This window comes from Sinohyriopsis cumingii, chromosome 1, assembly GCF_028554795.1.
Source record: "Sinohyriopsis cumingii isolate HCF-2022 chromosome 1, ASM2855479v2, whole genome shotgun sequence".
Classification (NCBI taxonomy): Eukaryota; Metazoa; Mollusca; class Bivalvia; order Unionida; family Unionidae; genus Sinohyriopsis; species Sinohyriopsis cumingii.
In genome coordinates, this window is record NC_142961.1 from 91296331 (window position 1) to 91313708 (window position 17378).

The following is a 17378-nucleotide window of genomic DNA, read 5'->3' on the forward strand; positions in this document are numbered from 1 at the left end:
CCTGCATTAGAACTTCTATGTTTACAACTGATTCTTCTCATCCCTGCAGGCAAATGTCATTCCTGCAACCCAAGGTCATTCCTGCTCAAAATTTCTGACTCAAGAGTAATTACTATATCCTATGCATTTGATTCATTCTGTAAGTCATTTCGTCCCATGAATAAAGCACAACAATAATTGATCAAATGAATTTACACATCCCTACATGTATATTGTAAAATGTTGTTGTTGTTGTTGTGGGGTTTAACGCCATTTTTCAGCACGATAGGCTATACATGGCGGCCAGTATTAATGGTGGAGGAAGAACCCGGAAAACCCCGGAAAGAACCACCGACCCACGAGAAGCTACTGGCAAGCTTTCTCTATATTGTAAAAAGATATATGTATCAATCAGTCCAATTGGAATTTTACTTGGCCTCTTCAGTTTTATAATATAAAAACTTTGTCAAATGTGTATAGTGGTCATTTTGAACTGCCCCCAAACCTATGCAATTATGTCATAATAACTTTATTCACATAACAGGACTTGACAAAGGGTCATCACTAGAAATGTTAGCAGTATTTGAGGATAATGAAATTATATGATTTCTTACATTTTTTTCATATAAAGATTGCAATAATAACATTATCAATTAAATGTGCAAGTATTTCTCTTACAGGTGAAAAGTCATGGAATACTATTTTCAATACCTAACCACTTGTGAGGATCTTTTCTTCATATACCTGGCCAGATACCTGTCCACTACAAATCTACCAATTTGAGTATTATCACTACAGTTACTTCCAAGACTTTTTCAGTGAGTTGAAGTTATTTGATTTGCGTTAGGACAAGATAGGTTCCAGTCATTCTTGCCTTGCCTAAATGGTGCAAGTACACTATGCACAAGTTCTGTATTTCACAGAATTTATCCATAATGAGAGGTCTTCTGAGGCAGAACCAGAATGCCTATATATGTATACACCATCTGGAGATTTCATTTGTAAGTAAATTCCTTTGCAATTATCTTCAAGTCAAATGTAAGACATGTAGAGAAAGAAAGAAATTGATACTGTAACAGTAGATTAAATTGAGAATGTTAGTGTGGATGTAATATTCTACCAACTTACCAGTGTTATATTACATAATGCAACAGCAATGATTTGTCCATGTTGTTCTGATGACTTGATGTCAACAGCTACTGAGAGTGAAATCACTTGAAGTATTAGTATAATTGTCGACTGAACGATGTTTACCCTACAATTGAAAAAATCTCAATTTCATTTTGTAGCATTACAAAAGTGTTTTAATAATAAATAGAAAACTTTTGCATTTTATAGCAGATATATTTTAAGTTTACTATATCAAGAAAACTGATGTTGATGAAGATGATGACAATGATGATGACTGTTATTATTACTCAAATATATAATTTAGATTATAAAATGAACATATCTCAATTCTTTGCTTCCAGATGGATCTTTCTCCCAAATCCTCTTTGACAGAGGAATTTTGGATACATGTTTGTGTGTGTGTGTGCGTGTGTGTAAGAGTAATTATCACTCTTTTGATCCAATTATGGTTTCCCCAAATTGTCTGTACTTTCAATGATTTAGTCATCATGTATTTGCACTATCTGATATTTATGTACTGAATTGACTGTCTGTACTCATTTGTAAGTCAAGTCAAACTGCAAACAACAAAGATCCTGATCTGCCATAGTATAATATGCCTACAGATCAGGTTCTATGCTGTTTGTTCCTTTGATAACTCCTAACAAACTGCACTGACCCAGATCTGCCAGTGCATTATGTGATGGCAGATCTAGGTCTGAGCAGTTTGCATTTGGAATAGACTTAAACACAAGTACATATGGTATATCCTCACAGTCCAGTCTAATAGAAGTAAATAAAGTCTTATCCATATTCCAATCTTAGTACTGTAAGTAAATAAGGTCTTATCTGTATTCCAATCTTAGTACTGTAAGTAAATAAGGTCTTATCCGTATTCCAATCTTAGTACTGTAAGTAAATAAGGTATTATCTGTATTCCAATCTTAGTACTGTAAGTAAATAAGGTCTTATCCATATTCCAATCTTAGTACTCTAAGTAAATAAGGTCTTGTCTGTATTCCACTCTTAGTACTGTAAGTAAATAAGGTCTTGTCTGTATTCCAATCTTAGTACTGTAAGTAAATAAAGTCTTATCCATATTCCAATCTTAGTACTGTAAGTAAATAAGGTCTTATCCATATTCCAATCTTAGTATTGTAAGTAAATAAGGTCTTATCTGTATTCCAATCTTAGTATCTGTATTCCAATCTTAGTACTGTAAGAAAATAAGGTCTTATCCGTATTCCAATCTTAGTACTGTAAGTAAATAAGGTCTTATCCGTATTCCAATCTTAGTACTGTAAGTAAATAAGGTCTTATCTGTATTCCAATCTTAGTACTGGAAGTAAATAAGGTCTTATCTGTATTCCAGTCTTAGTACTATAAGTAAATAAGGTCTTATCCGTATTCCAGTCTTAGTACTGTAAGTAAATAAGGTCTTGTCTGTATTCCAATCTTAGTACTGTATTGTCTTTTTGTTCTAATTTGCACCACTGCAATTTTTCTTTTGACTGACTAACAAAACTATCAAATGCCAATCCTCTTTCATTAAATTTCCACTACCATGCACCCTGATAATTAGAATTTATGAAATTCAACACTAGTGTGTTGTCTCTCTCTCTCTCTCTCTATATATATATATATATAAAGGCTGAATAATATTATGTACAAATATATATTTAAAAGCATAATGTTATTAATAAAATAAATGTTAACACTGTAAAAAGAAATAATTTAACTGATGCTGTATTAATTAACAATTTTGCATCCATGTAAGTTCTTAACTTAGATGGAATTTTTTCTCCAAATAACATTTATTAAAAGAAAATTTTCCATCAACTCATAAAGTTCTGAAATAAAAGCATTCTAATTAGCCCTCTGTCCTTATCAATGTACCAAAAACTACATTTATGTCACATACATTGTACCAAAAACTACATTTATGTCATATACAATATACCCAAAACTACATCTGTCACATACATCATACCAAAAACTGCATTTATGTCAGATACAATGTACCAAAAACTACATTTATGTCACATCAAATGTACCAAAAACTACATTTATGTCACGTCAAATGTACCAAAAACTACATTTATGTCACATACAATGTATCAAAAACTACATTTATGTCATATACAATGTACTAAAAGCTATATTTTTGTCACATACAATGTACCAAAAACTACATTTATGTCACATGCAGGACAGAACAGGGAGGTCAGACTGGGAGATTTGCATAATTTTGGTTAAAAAAATTCACTTAGGAGAATTTTCATCAACCTGATTTTTAGTATGCAAATGGACAAAAGTGACAACTATTGAATAAATTTCCTCTCACAGCTAGCTTATTGCCATTCATACTGTCCTGTGTGCTGCACAAACATTTTTAGCTTTCTTAGATCATTGTCTGCATCTTATTTGTGACAGGCTCCATTACTGTTGATATGCCATTATTGGACCCAGGTTTCCTCTGGACTCACCCTGAATTTCTTTGGAACAAAAAATATAATTTCATTGTCTGCACTGGAATGTGGCAACATTAATGCAACTCAACTGAGTCTACCCAGAATTTTAAACTGTTTCATGCCTGTGGGTACTTTCGGGTTACTCATGGATGGTGCGATCTAGGTCAAATTGGGACATTCTTTTTAAAATCAACTTTATAGGAATGGCAGAATGTATATTCATGTCACTTTGAAATTGATCACAACCATTGAAATTCCTTTGTCCATCCATTTTTAGACTTCATTATGTTTTGGTTGTTTAGATTTTGGTGTTTAAGTACATGGACTCAGAATTTGCATGTTTACATATCTTGACAAACTTGAAATACCAAGCCAAACTGACCTGTCTTGTGCAACCTTAGCTCTTTCACAGTGATTCCTCCAAACATAATTTATTTACATTTTTAATCCTTTCAGACTAACTTTTGATCATACATAGTATTATCCATTTCCATAAACTTTAATTTCAAGTTTAGCACATAAGCCAACAAACCAACCCTGTCTAAAGAATCCAAGCAATGTTAATTGTTTCATGCTGATTGAGCCCTTTAGTAATCTAATCATAATCCAATAATGTCTTTTCACCTATCTGATTTAATTACTTAATAGGTGTGTCTGTCAAATTAACAATTAAAGTGACATGTTCAAAGGCTAAGCTGATTCATGTGATCACAGGAAGCCTTCACCGTAAATATACTACATTGAAAGGATTCACATCTATGTCACCTGCAATCATAACATTGCCATACAGCTAATTACTTATCATACACTTTCTTAAAGGACAATAAACTTGTATTTGCTGAGATTCTGCATTTTGGGAGTATCGTGTTCACTAAATGAATGATAATTTCATCTGTTTTGATTTAAATAAAAAATTCTACCACTGACTTATCTAGCCTCCTCCAGAATTTTTCAATTAAATGAATTTGAGATCACAATTGATACTAGTCTGCTGTTTTTGTTGATGTTGTAGGATTTAACGCCATTTTTCAGCACACGATAGGCTATACATGGCGGCCAGTATTAATGGTGGAGGAAGAACACTGGAAATCCCCGGAAAGAACCAATGACCCTCAAGAAGCTACTGGCAAGCTTTCTCACGTACCCACAATGGCCGAATCCGAGACTCGAACCTAAGCAGACAGAGGTGAGATGGCAGTGATCCGTAATGGAGAGCACTATAGACCACTTGGCCACTCAGGGCCCCAATACTAGTCTGCAATGATTTGTTTAATAAAATTATTTATTTTCCATCCCCTTTCACTCTTACAAGATATGTGGACACTCTTGCCTTTCTCTCTTTTTTAAGAAAAAAAACAGGCTAGATGACCTCCATTTTTTTCTTCTTTTTATTTACAACTCTTACATTTAAAGACAAAATCTTAAGATCAGAACCAGTCTACATATAATGTTACCCCTAACATGAAAACAAACAAGAACTACAGGATAAATAAGTTCTGACTATAAATAAAGGTGTAAAATATAACTAGAAGCAGATAAGATCTAAACAGAGCAATAGTCTTGGAAAAAGAAAACAAGATTTCCAGGCAAAAGTATTTGAAATCCCTCAATCTGTGGTGACTCAATAAAGTTAGTGCTAGTGAGCAGTCTTGACAGCAGTTTTCTAAACACTGGGGGTGAGGGAATTGACTACAGATCAACGTAAAAGCACATTATACAGTTGGGGGTGAGGGAACTGACTGCAGATGAACATAAAATCACATTATACAGTATCACATGGTATCATGGAACTGTATTATCATTAAGGAATGATATCATTCCTTGCCTGGTGAGTCATTTAGCAAAAAATATTTAACTTCATTTAATGAATATTGAAAAACACGAATCTTTATGATAAAATGTCTTACTTTTGTCAACTTAAGAAAACTTATTACTCTAAGTTTTGCTTGTTGATACGAATACACAAAAGAGACTTCAACTAGTAACATTCATGCATATTGCTGCCGTAGTCCTCCATATGATTAACTAAGCTTCTTATCGACCTGGATCTTTAATTTATCAACCTATTTCAATCCAGTTTGATACGTAGATTTATACAATCAAGATCTTGAAAAAATTCAACTTGCTCAACATCTACATTTATTAAATGATAAAGCTTGCCTCTAATTGGCTGATCTTACTACCACTCAGTAGACTTAATTTATGAAATGGCATTTCTCAAAATTTTTAACATAAGCTCAATTCATCAAAATCTTGATTAAATTGGATTATGTTGAACACTCACGCATAATAATGGCATTTGATTGGCTGAAATGTCTACATTTTTTAAATCTTAATTTTAAACATACTTTGACTAAATCTGAAGAACATGCCTGGATTATCCAGAACTTTGACCAGTTTAATTATAAGCAGATTAATTAAAGCATGGATTATCCAGAACTTTGACCAGTTTAATTATAAGCAGATTAATTAAAGCATGGATTATCCAGAACTTTGACCAGTTTAATTATAAGCAGATTAATTAAAGCATGGATTATCCAGAACTTTGACCAGTTTAATTATAAGCAGATTAATTAAAGCCTGGCAGCTGAGTGACTAAACTTACAGCCTTACTTAAAGATGCAAGTGAATCTCACACTAACCAAACTATCTTCTATCAGTAAAGGAAGTGGGTGATATTATGCTTACTTGGACTTCAAGACTGTTGTATATACTTAAATAGATTTTCAAATGAACAATCCATTCAATCAACATGACTTGATTAAAACATTTGTCACTTACTGGTAATTTTGACGATCTGCAAAACGCCACTCCCCTTTCCATTTTCTCAGGGTTGCAATACATAAGCCAACCATGACAAAATATCCCTGAATGAATATAAATAGTTGGAGAATAGTTAGAAAAAAAATTTTGATGACAAAAATAAAGAAAAGGAAAATGAATAACTGTTAAAAGTCACCCATTGTTACATGAAACCTAATTTTGAAAAAGAAATCGAGCAAACAAATTCAGAAAATGTTTGTTCCTGCCTAGTCTGGTGAGGTCACAAAAGTTTACAAAAATAATAAAATTTGACTAATGTTTAAGACAATGCTGTAAGGTTACTAGGTAGTCATGGAAAACCAGGATTCAGTATCCTATCTCAATGAGGAAAGGTGTAAAGGAATTTATCAGAGAACTTGACCCTAAGATAAAACCTTGAGTGATACATAATACGCAATCAAATTGAGAAGCATAAGTGTGCCATAGTATATCCTGGTGCCTCAACACATTTATGATAAATAGCAGAAAGAAATCAAACCTTAAAATATTGACCTTGACCTTAATTTTGAGGTCAAGATCTAAAATGTGCAATGCAACATGTTATCTAGCAGCAATATACAGTTATAAGTATGACAAGCTTTGTCTATTTATCTGAAACCATCATGAAATTAGAAATCAGAAAGGAAAATATGACTAAAACATACAATGTTGACCTACTACCTCTTTAAGACAGGACACTGAATTTGGTACCTGATGCAGGCTGTAATGAATATGTTTCGTAGTATCATACATTCTCCCTTCAAATAGTTCTAAAATTACTTGGTGGAAAGGACTGTGTGTGGAAAAATTAGCATACAACAATATGACCTTGACCTTGAAGGCAAGACCCAAAATGTGGTATGCAACACACTGTTAAGTGATAGAGATCACACTAGGTCAGTGTGTTTGTCTAATGGCACCATAAAATGGAGAAATGATCTGATTAGGACAGAGGCTGGCTGGTGCATGTTCCTTAGGCAGTGATATTGTTATAGGCTTCAGATGTAAGGTTAATGACCTTGTGATCTTGGAAAAGATTGTAATATGTCACTGTCAGGAAAAGTTATAGGAAGGATTGAAGATTTTGACCTTAGATGAGTATAGGAGAGTCCATTGTAAGATCTAGACCTTAGATGAGTATACGAGTCCATTGTAAGATCTAGACCTTAGATGAGTATAGGAGAGTCCATTGTAAGATCTAGACCTTAGATGAGTATAGGAGAGTCCATTGTAAGATCTAGATCAGGTTGCATGCTACAGTGCCAAAGTTTTTAAATGCAACAAAACTTCTAATGATGTACAAACATATACCAAGTTTGATACCCTTAAATGACTTTAAATTCAGAACGAAGGAAAAATGCAATAGAAACATAAGTGACTTTGATCTTAATTTCAATGTGGTACTTGACACGCTTTCTAGTTATGATTTACAGGGATAATAAGTTTCATTCCTCAATCTCAGTTTGATTTCAAGTTAAAGTGTGGAAGGAAAAGTGTGATGAGAAATTAAAATATTGAGCTGTGATCTTGAAGAGGACCCCTAGTGTGCTATGCCATTGTGCATTTAGCTCCATCTTTCAGCAAATAATAGACTAAACATGGCAGCCAGTATATCTGGATGAGTAAGAGTCTTGGTAAACCTTTGAGAAAAACCACTGGCTCATGGGAAGCTACTGGCAAGCTTTCTCACATACCCACACTTGCTGAGCCTGAGACTTCAATCCATGCAGAGGTGAGATGTCAGTGATCTGTGAAGTGAGTCCCTTAGACCACCTGGCTGCCTGGGGCCCCACAATGTGGTATGCAACAGATATTCTAGTGATAATGCACAAGTATGTAAGTTTCATCCCTTAATCTCATATGGCTTTAGAGTTATAGAGTGAAAGAGAAAGTGTAATGGAAAACATGCAATATTAGACATAATCTTGACCAAAATATGTTATAGAGAAGAGAAAGTGCAAAAGAATGTAAAAATAATAAGCTGTGACCTTGACCTGGAACATGACACACTAGTGTTGATGTTCAATGATATCAAGTATCATCCCTTAATCTCAAATGACTTTAAAGTTATAAACTGAAAGGAAAGTGTAATGGAAAACAAATAGATTTTGACCATGGTCTTGACAATGAAGACAGGACCTCTAACATGGTTTGTGGGCACCTTCTAATGACAATGTATATCAATATGCAAAGTTTCATCCCTTAATCTCAAACATATAAAAGTTACTGAGTCGAAGGGTAAAGTAATGGAAAGGTTAAAGTGATGAAAAGGTTAAAGTAATGAAAAGATTAAAGTGATGGAAAGGTTAAAGTAATGAAAAGATTAAAGTGATGGAAAGGTTAAAGTAATGGAAAGATTAAAGTGATGGAAAGGTTAAAGCAATGGAAAGGTTTAAGTAATGGAAAGATTAAAGTGATGAAAAGGTTAAAGTGATGGAAAGGTTAAAGTAATGAAAAGATTAAAGTGATGGAAAATGTAAGATCCAGAGCCATGACCTAAAAGATAGCACCTCCAACTTGGTATGCAACATACCCTTTTAGTGACAAAGGTGTCAACCCTTTGAGATGAAAACCTGTATGCCAGACCAATAAAAACCTTACAAGGACCAAACAAACCTTGCACAAAGAAATGTATTCATACATTATATAAGATCAACAGTTTTAAAACAACAAATGCTATACACAAATTATTATGACACATATTTACATAATTATTTACATTTCTGAAACTTTATTTCATTCTTTTTACTTATAACATTATCATCTCCCTGCTTTGGCTAAGCAAAGAAGCTTTTGATGGTTGCTCCCTTTTTCATTTCAAAATTTGTTTCATGCAGTTTTGTCCTGAAGTGTTCCTCCAGATCATATATGCTCGACACCACCACTTTAATGTCTTTACTGCATATTTTACAAAAAGCATGTGAAGATCCTAACTTGGATACATCTACAATGCCAGGAAAGACTTTAATCCAATCAGCCTGAAACTTGCCATGACCTCAGTCAGTGTCTTCAAACTTGTGTTTCTTTGAGTTAGGCTCAACCATTTGATGGATGGAATATTTCAACTAGATGAGAGAAATAAAAAAAAATAATTAAAAAATTTAGATTTGACATGTGATAGAAGAACATCTCCCAATTACAAATATGTTACGAATTTATAATTGTCCCCATAAACCACAAGAAATTATGCCAGGAGCTATCCAAAAATTGATACCCAGAAATAATTGTTTTTACAAAGTAGCAGTCCGGAGGTTTATACCTTGTAAGCTGTTGATCGTTTCTATTAAAATTGTGTATCTGGTGTTTGAAAAGTTATGAATTTGATATATGGTGTGCCAAATTTGGTCACAAACTTGATATAAATTGGCAGTGTTAACATATTTTCGAGTCACTCAGTATCTGTACTATGTCTGTCATTATGACAATGCATCTTCCTGTTTGCATTACCTATCTGACAAACTCAAAACTATAACAGCATGATAAAATGCCGGTGCTAAAATCAGCAGAGCATTTATTTTTAATTAGCATATTGTTCAAAATTGTAATAAATCGACTTTATCTCAAGACAGAAAAGTTGGACGAATTACAGTTATACCAACATGATTGCCACACTATGTAAAGTATGAAAATTGATGCAAATGTTATGCATTTGATAGTTTTAAGTATAAATAATAAAATAATAATGTATAAAATAAAACATACTTACTACACAGGTAGTTAGTCAATATAAGAAATCCGAGTGAGCATCTAATCTCCAAGCGATAAATGACAAGATCTTCACACACTGGAGTTGAACCATGAATGAAACTCGTTTCATTATCAAAGGAAAAGCACAGTTTTGAGTATGATTTGATTAGTTGTTTCAGGCCACCATAGTCTCACTGAATTCTCATGCTAAAAAAAATTATGCCAAGAGCCCTGGATGCACACAAAACGAAGAAGAAAAAAATTATTTTTTTTTTTAAAGAAAAAACCGTACAAAACAGTTGCATGGCCAGCCGTACACTGATGAAAAAGGAAGAAAACGTACAAATTATGGGTAAACCATACAAGTTGACACCTATGTAGTGTTGATGTACAAATGTACCCTTCTAGTGATGATGTACAAATGTACCATGTTTTATCCCTTAACAAATAGCTTGGAATTTACAGAACATAAGGTAAAAGGTGATGAAAACCCCCAAAATCATTAGCAGTGACTTTAACCTTGAAGATAGGACACAAAATAAATCAACATCATGATGTGTAAGTATGACACAAAATGAGTCAATATCATGATGTGTAAGTAGGACACAAAATGAATCAATGTCATGATGTGTAAGTAGGACACAAAATGAATCAATGTCATGATGTGTCAGTAAGTAGTACACAAAATGAATCAATGTCATGATGTGTAAGTAGGACACAATGAATCAATGTCAAGATGTGTAAGTAGGACACAAAATGAATCAATGTCAAGATGTGTAAGTAGGACACAATGAATCAATGTCAAGATGTGTAAGTAGGACACAAAATGAATCAATGTCAAGATGTGTAAGTAGGACACAATGAATCAATGTCAAGATGTGTAAGTAGGACACAAAATGAATCAATGTCATGATGTGTAAGTATACCAAGAGTTTCATCCCTTAATGTCAGATGAATTTAAAGTTAAAGAGTGGAAGGGAAAGTGTGATGAACAGAATAATTCAAGGAAGGACAGAAGCAGACACAAGACCAAATGTCTTCCTTCCAAAAGATGGACAACAATAAGAAATATGAACATGAATGGTTTATCTTTTTCAAAGTGGTCTTATTAGACAAAATATTAGCTTTTTAATATAAACATGGAATTCATTTATGTGAATTTTTTTAAATATCAAATTGATCCAAGTCTGTTAAATCTGTCATTGAGAAGAATTTGTTCAAATATTTTCTATTTATAATGGCAATACTGGATGGTACACATCAGTTTAATTTGTAGAAAATTTGAAGGCTCCAAAGCCATTAGGATTGTTCTTAAATTTGGTTAAATTATATCAAATGAGTTGTGAAAAGTCTATAAAAGTTTACTGTTTTTTCTCCATTTGTAGCAGCAAAGTTCATATTCAATGGCAGATTAGCATCATTTGTAAAAGTTGAAAGGTATTTCAGCCAGGATGATTTTGGGCAAATTTAGACAATTCTACTTATTCATTTTTAAAGATTTTTCTCTTTTAAGTAATGGCTGACACATTGGTCAGTGGATTGGCAAAATCTGTATAATTTTAACAAGGTCATGACAGGATAATTTATGTTAAATTAGGTCAAATTCTGTTGAGCAGTTCTTGAGAAGACATTCTTTCAGTAAATGTGGTTATATCTACAGCAGAGAGCATCATTTGAAGAAACTTTAAACACCTTGATGTCAGCATGGCAACTGCGAACTTTGTTCCAAATCTGTTATGTGGTTGTTAGAAGTTTATAACAGAAAATGTTGATGGGCAACATCATACATGACAGACAAGGACCATACCATAAGCTCAATTGATTAAATGAACTAATAAAAATTACTTGTCATTTTCATCATCACTGTAGTTTGACCTCTTGCAAATCATTGTACATATAGTCGGTCACAAAAAGTTTCATTGTTACACATAGTGCAAACTCTGAATTTAAGATTTAACAATAACTACGAAGCAAGGAAATAAAATGCTGTTATAATTTTTTAAAAATATTTTAGGAAGAGACTCTTGTTAAAGATGAAATCTTGGTTTTAAGGAACTCTTGAAATACCACTCTATAAATATCAACCAACTGATTTTGCATTGACACAATCTTCTTCTCCCATGTGTCAGATTTTAAGGTTTCTTTTGGATACCCTAATAGAAAACATTTAAGTTCCATTTTTCCTTTATAATTTCCTTTTCATCAATAAAAACTATTTGCTGTTAGGTTATCTACTCAAACATGATGATATTTGCTAAAATGCATACCGTATCAAGTTCTAGAGATTTTTTTACCTGATTTATCCATGATATATGATATGGTTATTACACCTGGAAATGACAACTAAGAACTGACAACAATTTCTTAATATCAATTATTTCCAGGTAAAGAGATCTGAATAAACACTGCATGGTTTCTTATATTGGTATTATTAGAGTTTACAACATATTGACAAAAATAAATATGAAATTATATTTACCAGCACCAGTAACATCATTGGAATTAGAAATGAAAAGAAAAACCATTCCTTAGATATCAACCAGCACCTGAAAAGTGAGAACTAATTTATTATGTATGACATTCAATCTGATTCAATACTGTATATGTTAGAGACCAAACCTTTAGCACCTGAGATGAAGATGTTAGTGATAAAAAAGATCACTTCAAAATAAATATATATAACAAAAGGTCAGCATGTTAGTTTGAAAACAGGTGAATCATTTTATTATTTATTGATAAATCCTTTTAATAACAAGACAAATAATAATAAGGAGGAGGATTTATAATAATAATAATAATTTTTAATTTCATTATTGCTCTCTGATTCTTGTCCAGTACATTTTACAATAAAATAAAATTATTTATGGAAACAATGAAAACAAGGAGACAAAGCTTTATGCATTAATATGCTTTTTGATGCATGCACATTGCCAGTGAAATATAATCTTCAAACCCATCATCAAAACATCTAGCCATATACATATATATATATATATATATATATATATATATATATATATATATAATACATAAATAGTTTACACATACAAAATAAAAATAAAGCAACAGATACATATTTATGAGTACAGATTTAGCTATCATTTTCATATACTGATTAATTGTTGTTGTTGTTGTTGTTGTTGTAGGGTTTAACGCCATTTTTCAGCACACAATAGGCTATAAATGGCGGCCAGTATTAATGGTGGAGGAAGAACCCAGGAAAACCCCAGAAAGAACCACCGACCCACAAGAAGCTACTGGCAAGCTTTCTCACATATCCATGTTGGCTGAATCTGAGACTCGAACCCACGCAGACTGAGGTGAGATGGCAATGATCCGTAACGGAGAGTGTTTTAGACCACTCGGCCACTCGGGGCCCCTATATACTGATTAATGGAAATCTCACAAAATTCTTTTGGCTAACTAAGAGTTATCACTTACGTTTTTCCACAGAGGTTACTGAATCCAAACAAACTGGACACAACTATGACAGCCAGTGTTACCGGAAATGGGAGTCCTGTTAAAAGTGACATCAAAATCAGCTCTAATAGTATTAGAGACATACATATGTTTGCATACTGAATGTTCAGTTCAGATTAAGTGTTACACAGCATCCACTTCAATAAAGGAAAGGCTACATTGTAAGCTGGCTTTTATAAAATATTTCATTCCAGGAAATGAGTATTTACTTTGTTGTCGCTTTTAGGTGAAATGAGTCAGGTAAATCCAATAAGTCCTTGAAATTCCAGTAGTTTCAATAAGGCTATTTTTAACATACAAATCTATAAGATTGAGATCTTTGGACATGCATCACAGTCAGTGTATACTTTTTCTTACCCCATCCAAATGCAGTATACTTCCAACACTTATTCTGACATGACTTCTTGTTGCATATCAGTCCAAATGTATGTGTAACTTCCACCAGCAAGAATGAGAACACCACCAGGTTTGAGTAATGAAGTACAATCCTTCCAACAGACAAAACAGTCTGGAAAACAATATGTTATCAAAATGTATTGTATATTTGCTATTTCTTTAAATACTACACAGCTGTATTCAAATTAATTGCTATTTCTTTAAATACAACATTGCTATATTCAAATACTAAATTGCTATCTTCCTATATTTCACTGCTATATTCAAATATTAAACTGCTAAATTAAACCTTAAAGTAATCAAAATACTCAATTTCAATTTCAATTTGATTTGTTATTGATTAGCACTGATTACTAGCATATGCTTCCACATTAATTATGTCCATTTTTGTTTACCTGATCCATTACTCTAACAACGCAGATCACAGACATCATCACACTTATCAGCAGGCAGATGATTATGTTGAGATGAAAATCATGAAAATCTCTGATCAATAGCCTATGAAAAAATAAAGAGGATTTTCATCTTATCAATGTGGTATTAATTAGTAATGATTCTAAATCACTTGTAGTTTTTTTTTGTGGCAACAAATTTTCACATATTCATGTCTTGGATTTAAGAAAGATTGCTTGAGAAAAATCTGGGTATTTAACTTTGCAATAAAATGACTTTTTAACATTATTAAGAGCCCAATTAGACTAAAAACGAAGAAATGTTTCAAAAATTTTCTGTTCATTTTATTGCTCTAGGCCATAAAACAATGTAGGTTCATATGATAAAAACAATTACATAAAAATGTGAAGGAAATGACAACATGTCCTGCCATATACAAACAACACTCTCTTTCATTTTGATTATCTGAACATCATTCACTGATAGAAGATTGGCTTTTTCACCTCAAGAAAAGCATGGTCTGCTGAGTAAACATTTTATTATATTTGCCAGCCAATAAGATGACACCTTTTATTATTATTATTTTTATTGCAATCAGAACTAAAATAGCATGCAGGAAAACAGTGAATACACTTAACAGCAGGTCATAACTTAAGGAAAACATCAAAATGTTTAAGATATATTTAAGTCATTTGTTATGTTAGTTTTACAATGTCTTCCTATTGAATGCTGGTATTTTGATTCCTTTTAATTGTTTAAAAGCATAATCATACTGTAATATATAGTTATATAATGTCTCCCATAATTCTAAGAGTTACACTACCTAGCTTGATGAATGATAGCATTAATATAACAATGAATTGATTATATAAACAAATTTTAAGAAACACATGAATACTTCATGAGAGGAAACCATTAATTAAAAAATTTATGGTTGAAAGACACAGAACTAAATGTCTATAAACAAATCTCATTACACTAGTAATCTCATTACACTAGAACTAAAGTCTATAAAAAAATCTCATTACACTAGAACTAAATGTCTATAAACAAATCTCATTACACTTAATCTCATTACACTAGTACTAAATGTCTATAAAGAAATCTCATTACACTAGAACTAAATGTCTATAAATAAATCTCATTACACTAGTAATTTCATTACACTAGTACTAAATGTCTATAAAGAAATCTCATTACACTAGAACTAAATGTCTATAAACAAATCTCATTACACTAGTAATCTCATTACACTAGTACTAAATGTCTATAAAGAAATCTCATTACACTAGAACTAAATGTCTATAAACAAATCTCATTACACTAGTAATCTCATTACACTAGTACTAAATGTCTATAAAGAAATCTCATTACACTGGAACTAAATGTCTATAAATAAATCTCATTACACTAGTAATCTCATTACACTAGTACTAAATGTTTATAAAGAAATCTCATTACACTGGAACTAAATGTCTATAAACAAATCTCATTACACTAGTAATCTCATTACACTAGTTTTACACTAGTACTAAATGTCTATAAAGAAATCTCATTACACTAGTACTAAATGTCTATAAAGAAATCTCATTACACTAGAACTAAATGTCTATAAAGAAATCTCACTGCACTAGAACTAAATGTCTATAAAGAAATCTCATTACACTAGAACTAAATGTCTATATGGTGGCGCTCACCAGATAATATGTACTTTTGAGAGAGTGACGTATGTAAGGTGAAGTAGTTTGCATTTAAAACATGCACATTGGAGAGAATGTTTGCATACCTCTATGCTACATTAATGTAATGTGGATGATATTTCTTTTGGATATTGTACTTTTGGAAATTTTACATGATTTAAGCACACTGTTAACTAAAATGACTGCTCCCTTGTGTTAAAAAATCAGTCTGAATTAGTCTAAAGTACACTATACATAGCAGCTATTAAAATAGGGAAAATGAATTTTGCCAGACAAGACAATACCAGCTTCTGAAAGTGCAATGAATGAATTACCAAATATATAAAATGTAAAAAAAGTTATCAGCTCTTTTTTATACAATTTACCTCTGAAGTTCAGGAAGTGAAAATGACCAAGTAGAGCTAGCACTTTTTTGAAAGGTGCACATTTGAAGTAAGGCCAAGCTGTATACTCTATAACCCATAGTACACCCATCAATCATACACCAAAATAAAGGGAATTAAAGGTTCTTTGCATTATACCTAAGATATACAAGGTCTTTTTTAAACAGCCAGTATAACCAGTGAGGAAAGCCGGGGACATTCTTTTTCTTTAAAATCCTAACCCTACGCAAAATGCGAAACTGTATAGCGCCACCTAAACAAATCTCATTACACTAGTAATCAATGGAAATTTGGATTATTGTTTCAGTCTTCACATTGATTTCTTCCATAAGTAATAAAACTTCAAGTTTAAGTAATTTACAAAATGGTACTATATAAAAAAAAGACTTAAAATAAATCTACATGAAATGCTGTATGCATTTTATTGTTTTCATTGCGAGTTTTGTGTAAGAGTAAGAACACTTAGAATATTATTTATTTAGTATGAAATCAAACAGAATTTAGGGTATATTAAATAGTATTTAGGGATATCAAATAGCATTTAGGGGATAACAGTCATCAGGAGTTTAGGATCTTAATGGTGGTCATACCGCAGCAAAATGAGTTTTACCAGCAGCTCCTCAGTGCAGCCAGTAAAACAAGACATTTATGACACATCCGTGAGACCTGCTAAACAAATGTAATACTACCTTAAGTTTTTTTTGACAGATATTTAAATGAGCTTACCGGTGCACTGTAAGATTTAAAGCCAGGGTGAGTACAAATATGATGAGTGCAATGGAATATCCAACAAGAAGAACCATGTCTATTTCTATCACTGCAATATCCTGCAACACCTGCAAAAAATATTTCACCCAGTTTTACCGAGTGTTATGCATATTTTGAATCTTATTTATGAAATGTTGATCTTAGCTTTTGAATTATGACATCAGTATTATATTCTAAATTACTGAAGACATGTTGGCTTTAGTTTTTCC

The 17378-nt window shown here is 32.2% G+C and overlaps 1 protein-coding gene across 5 annotated transcripts in view; it reads right to left on the minus strand.

Annotated features, from left to right (window-relative positions):
• The window catches only part of LOC149807336 (uncharacterized), a 295678-nt gene that overhangs the window by 14775 nt on the left and 263525 nt on the right, over positions 1 to 17378 (minus strand). For 4 of the 5 annotated variants that reach the window (XM_089965473.1, XM_089965490.1, XM_089965468.1 and 1 more), the window contains 7 exons: positions 17128 to 17237; positions 14321 to 14423; positions 13887 to 14037; positions 13491 to 13566; positions 12529 to 12595; positions 6342 to 6427; positions 1108 to 1234 (listed from right to left, as the gene is read on the minus strand). In XM_089965473.1, coding sequence (XP_089821599.1) covers positions 1108 to 1234; positions 6342 to 6427; positions 12529 to 12595; positions 13491 to 13566; positions 13887 to 14037; positions 14321 to 14423; positions 17128 to 17237 — 720 coding nt within the window. Of the gene's footprint in view, positions 1 to 1107; positions 1235 to 6341; positions 6428 to 9081; positions 9428 to 12528; positions 12596 to 13490; positions 13567 to 13886; positions 14038 to 14320; positions 14424 to 17127; positions 17238 to 17378 lie in introns of those variants that run through there. The other variant, XM_089965500.1, reaches the window with a different exon arrangement.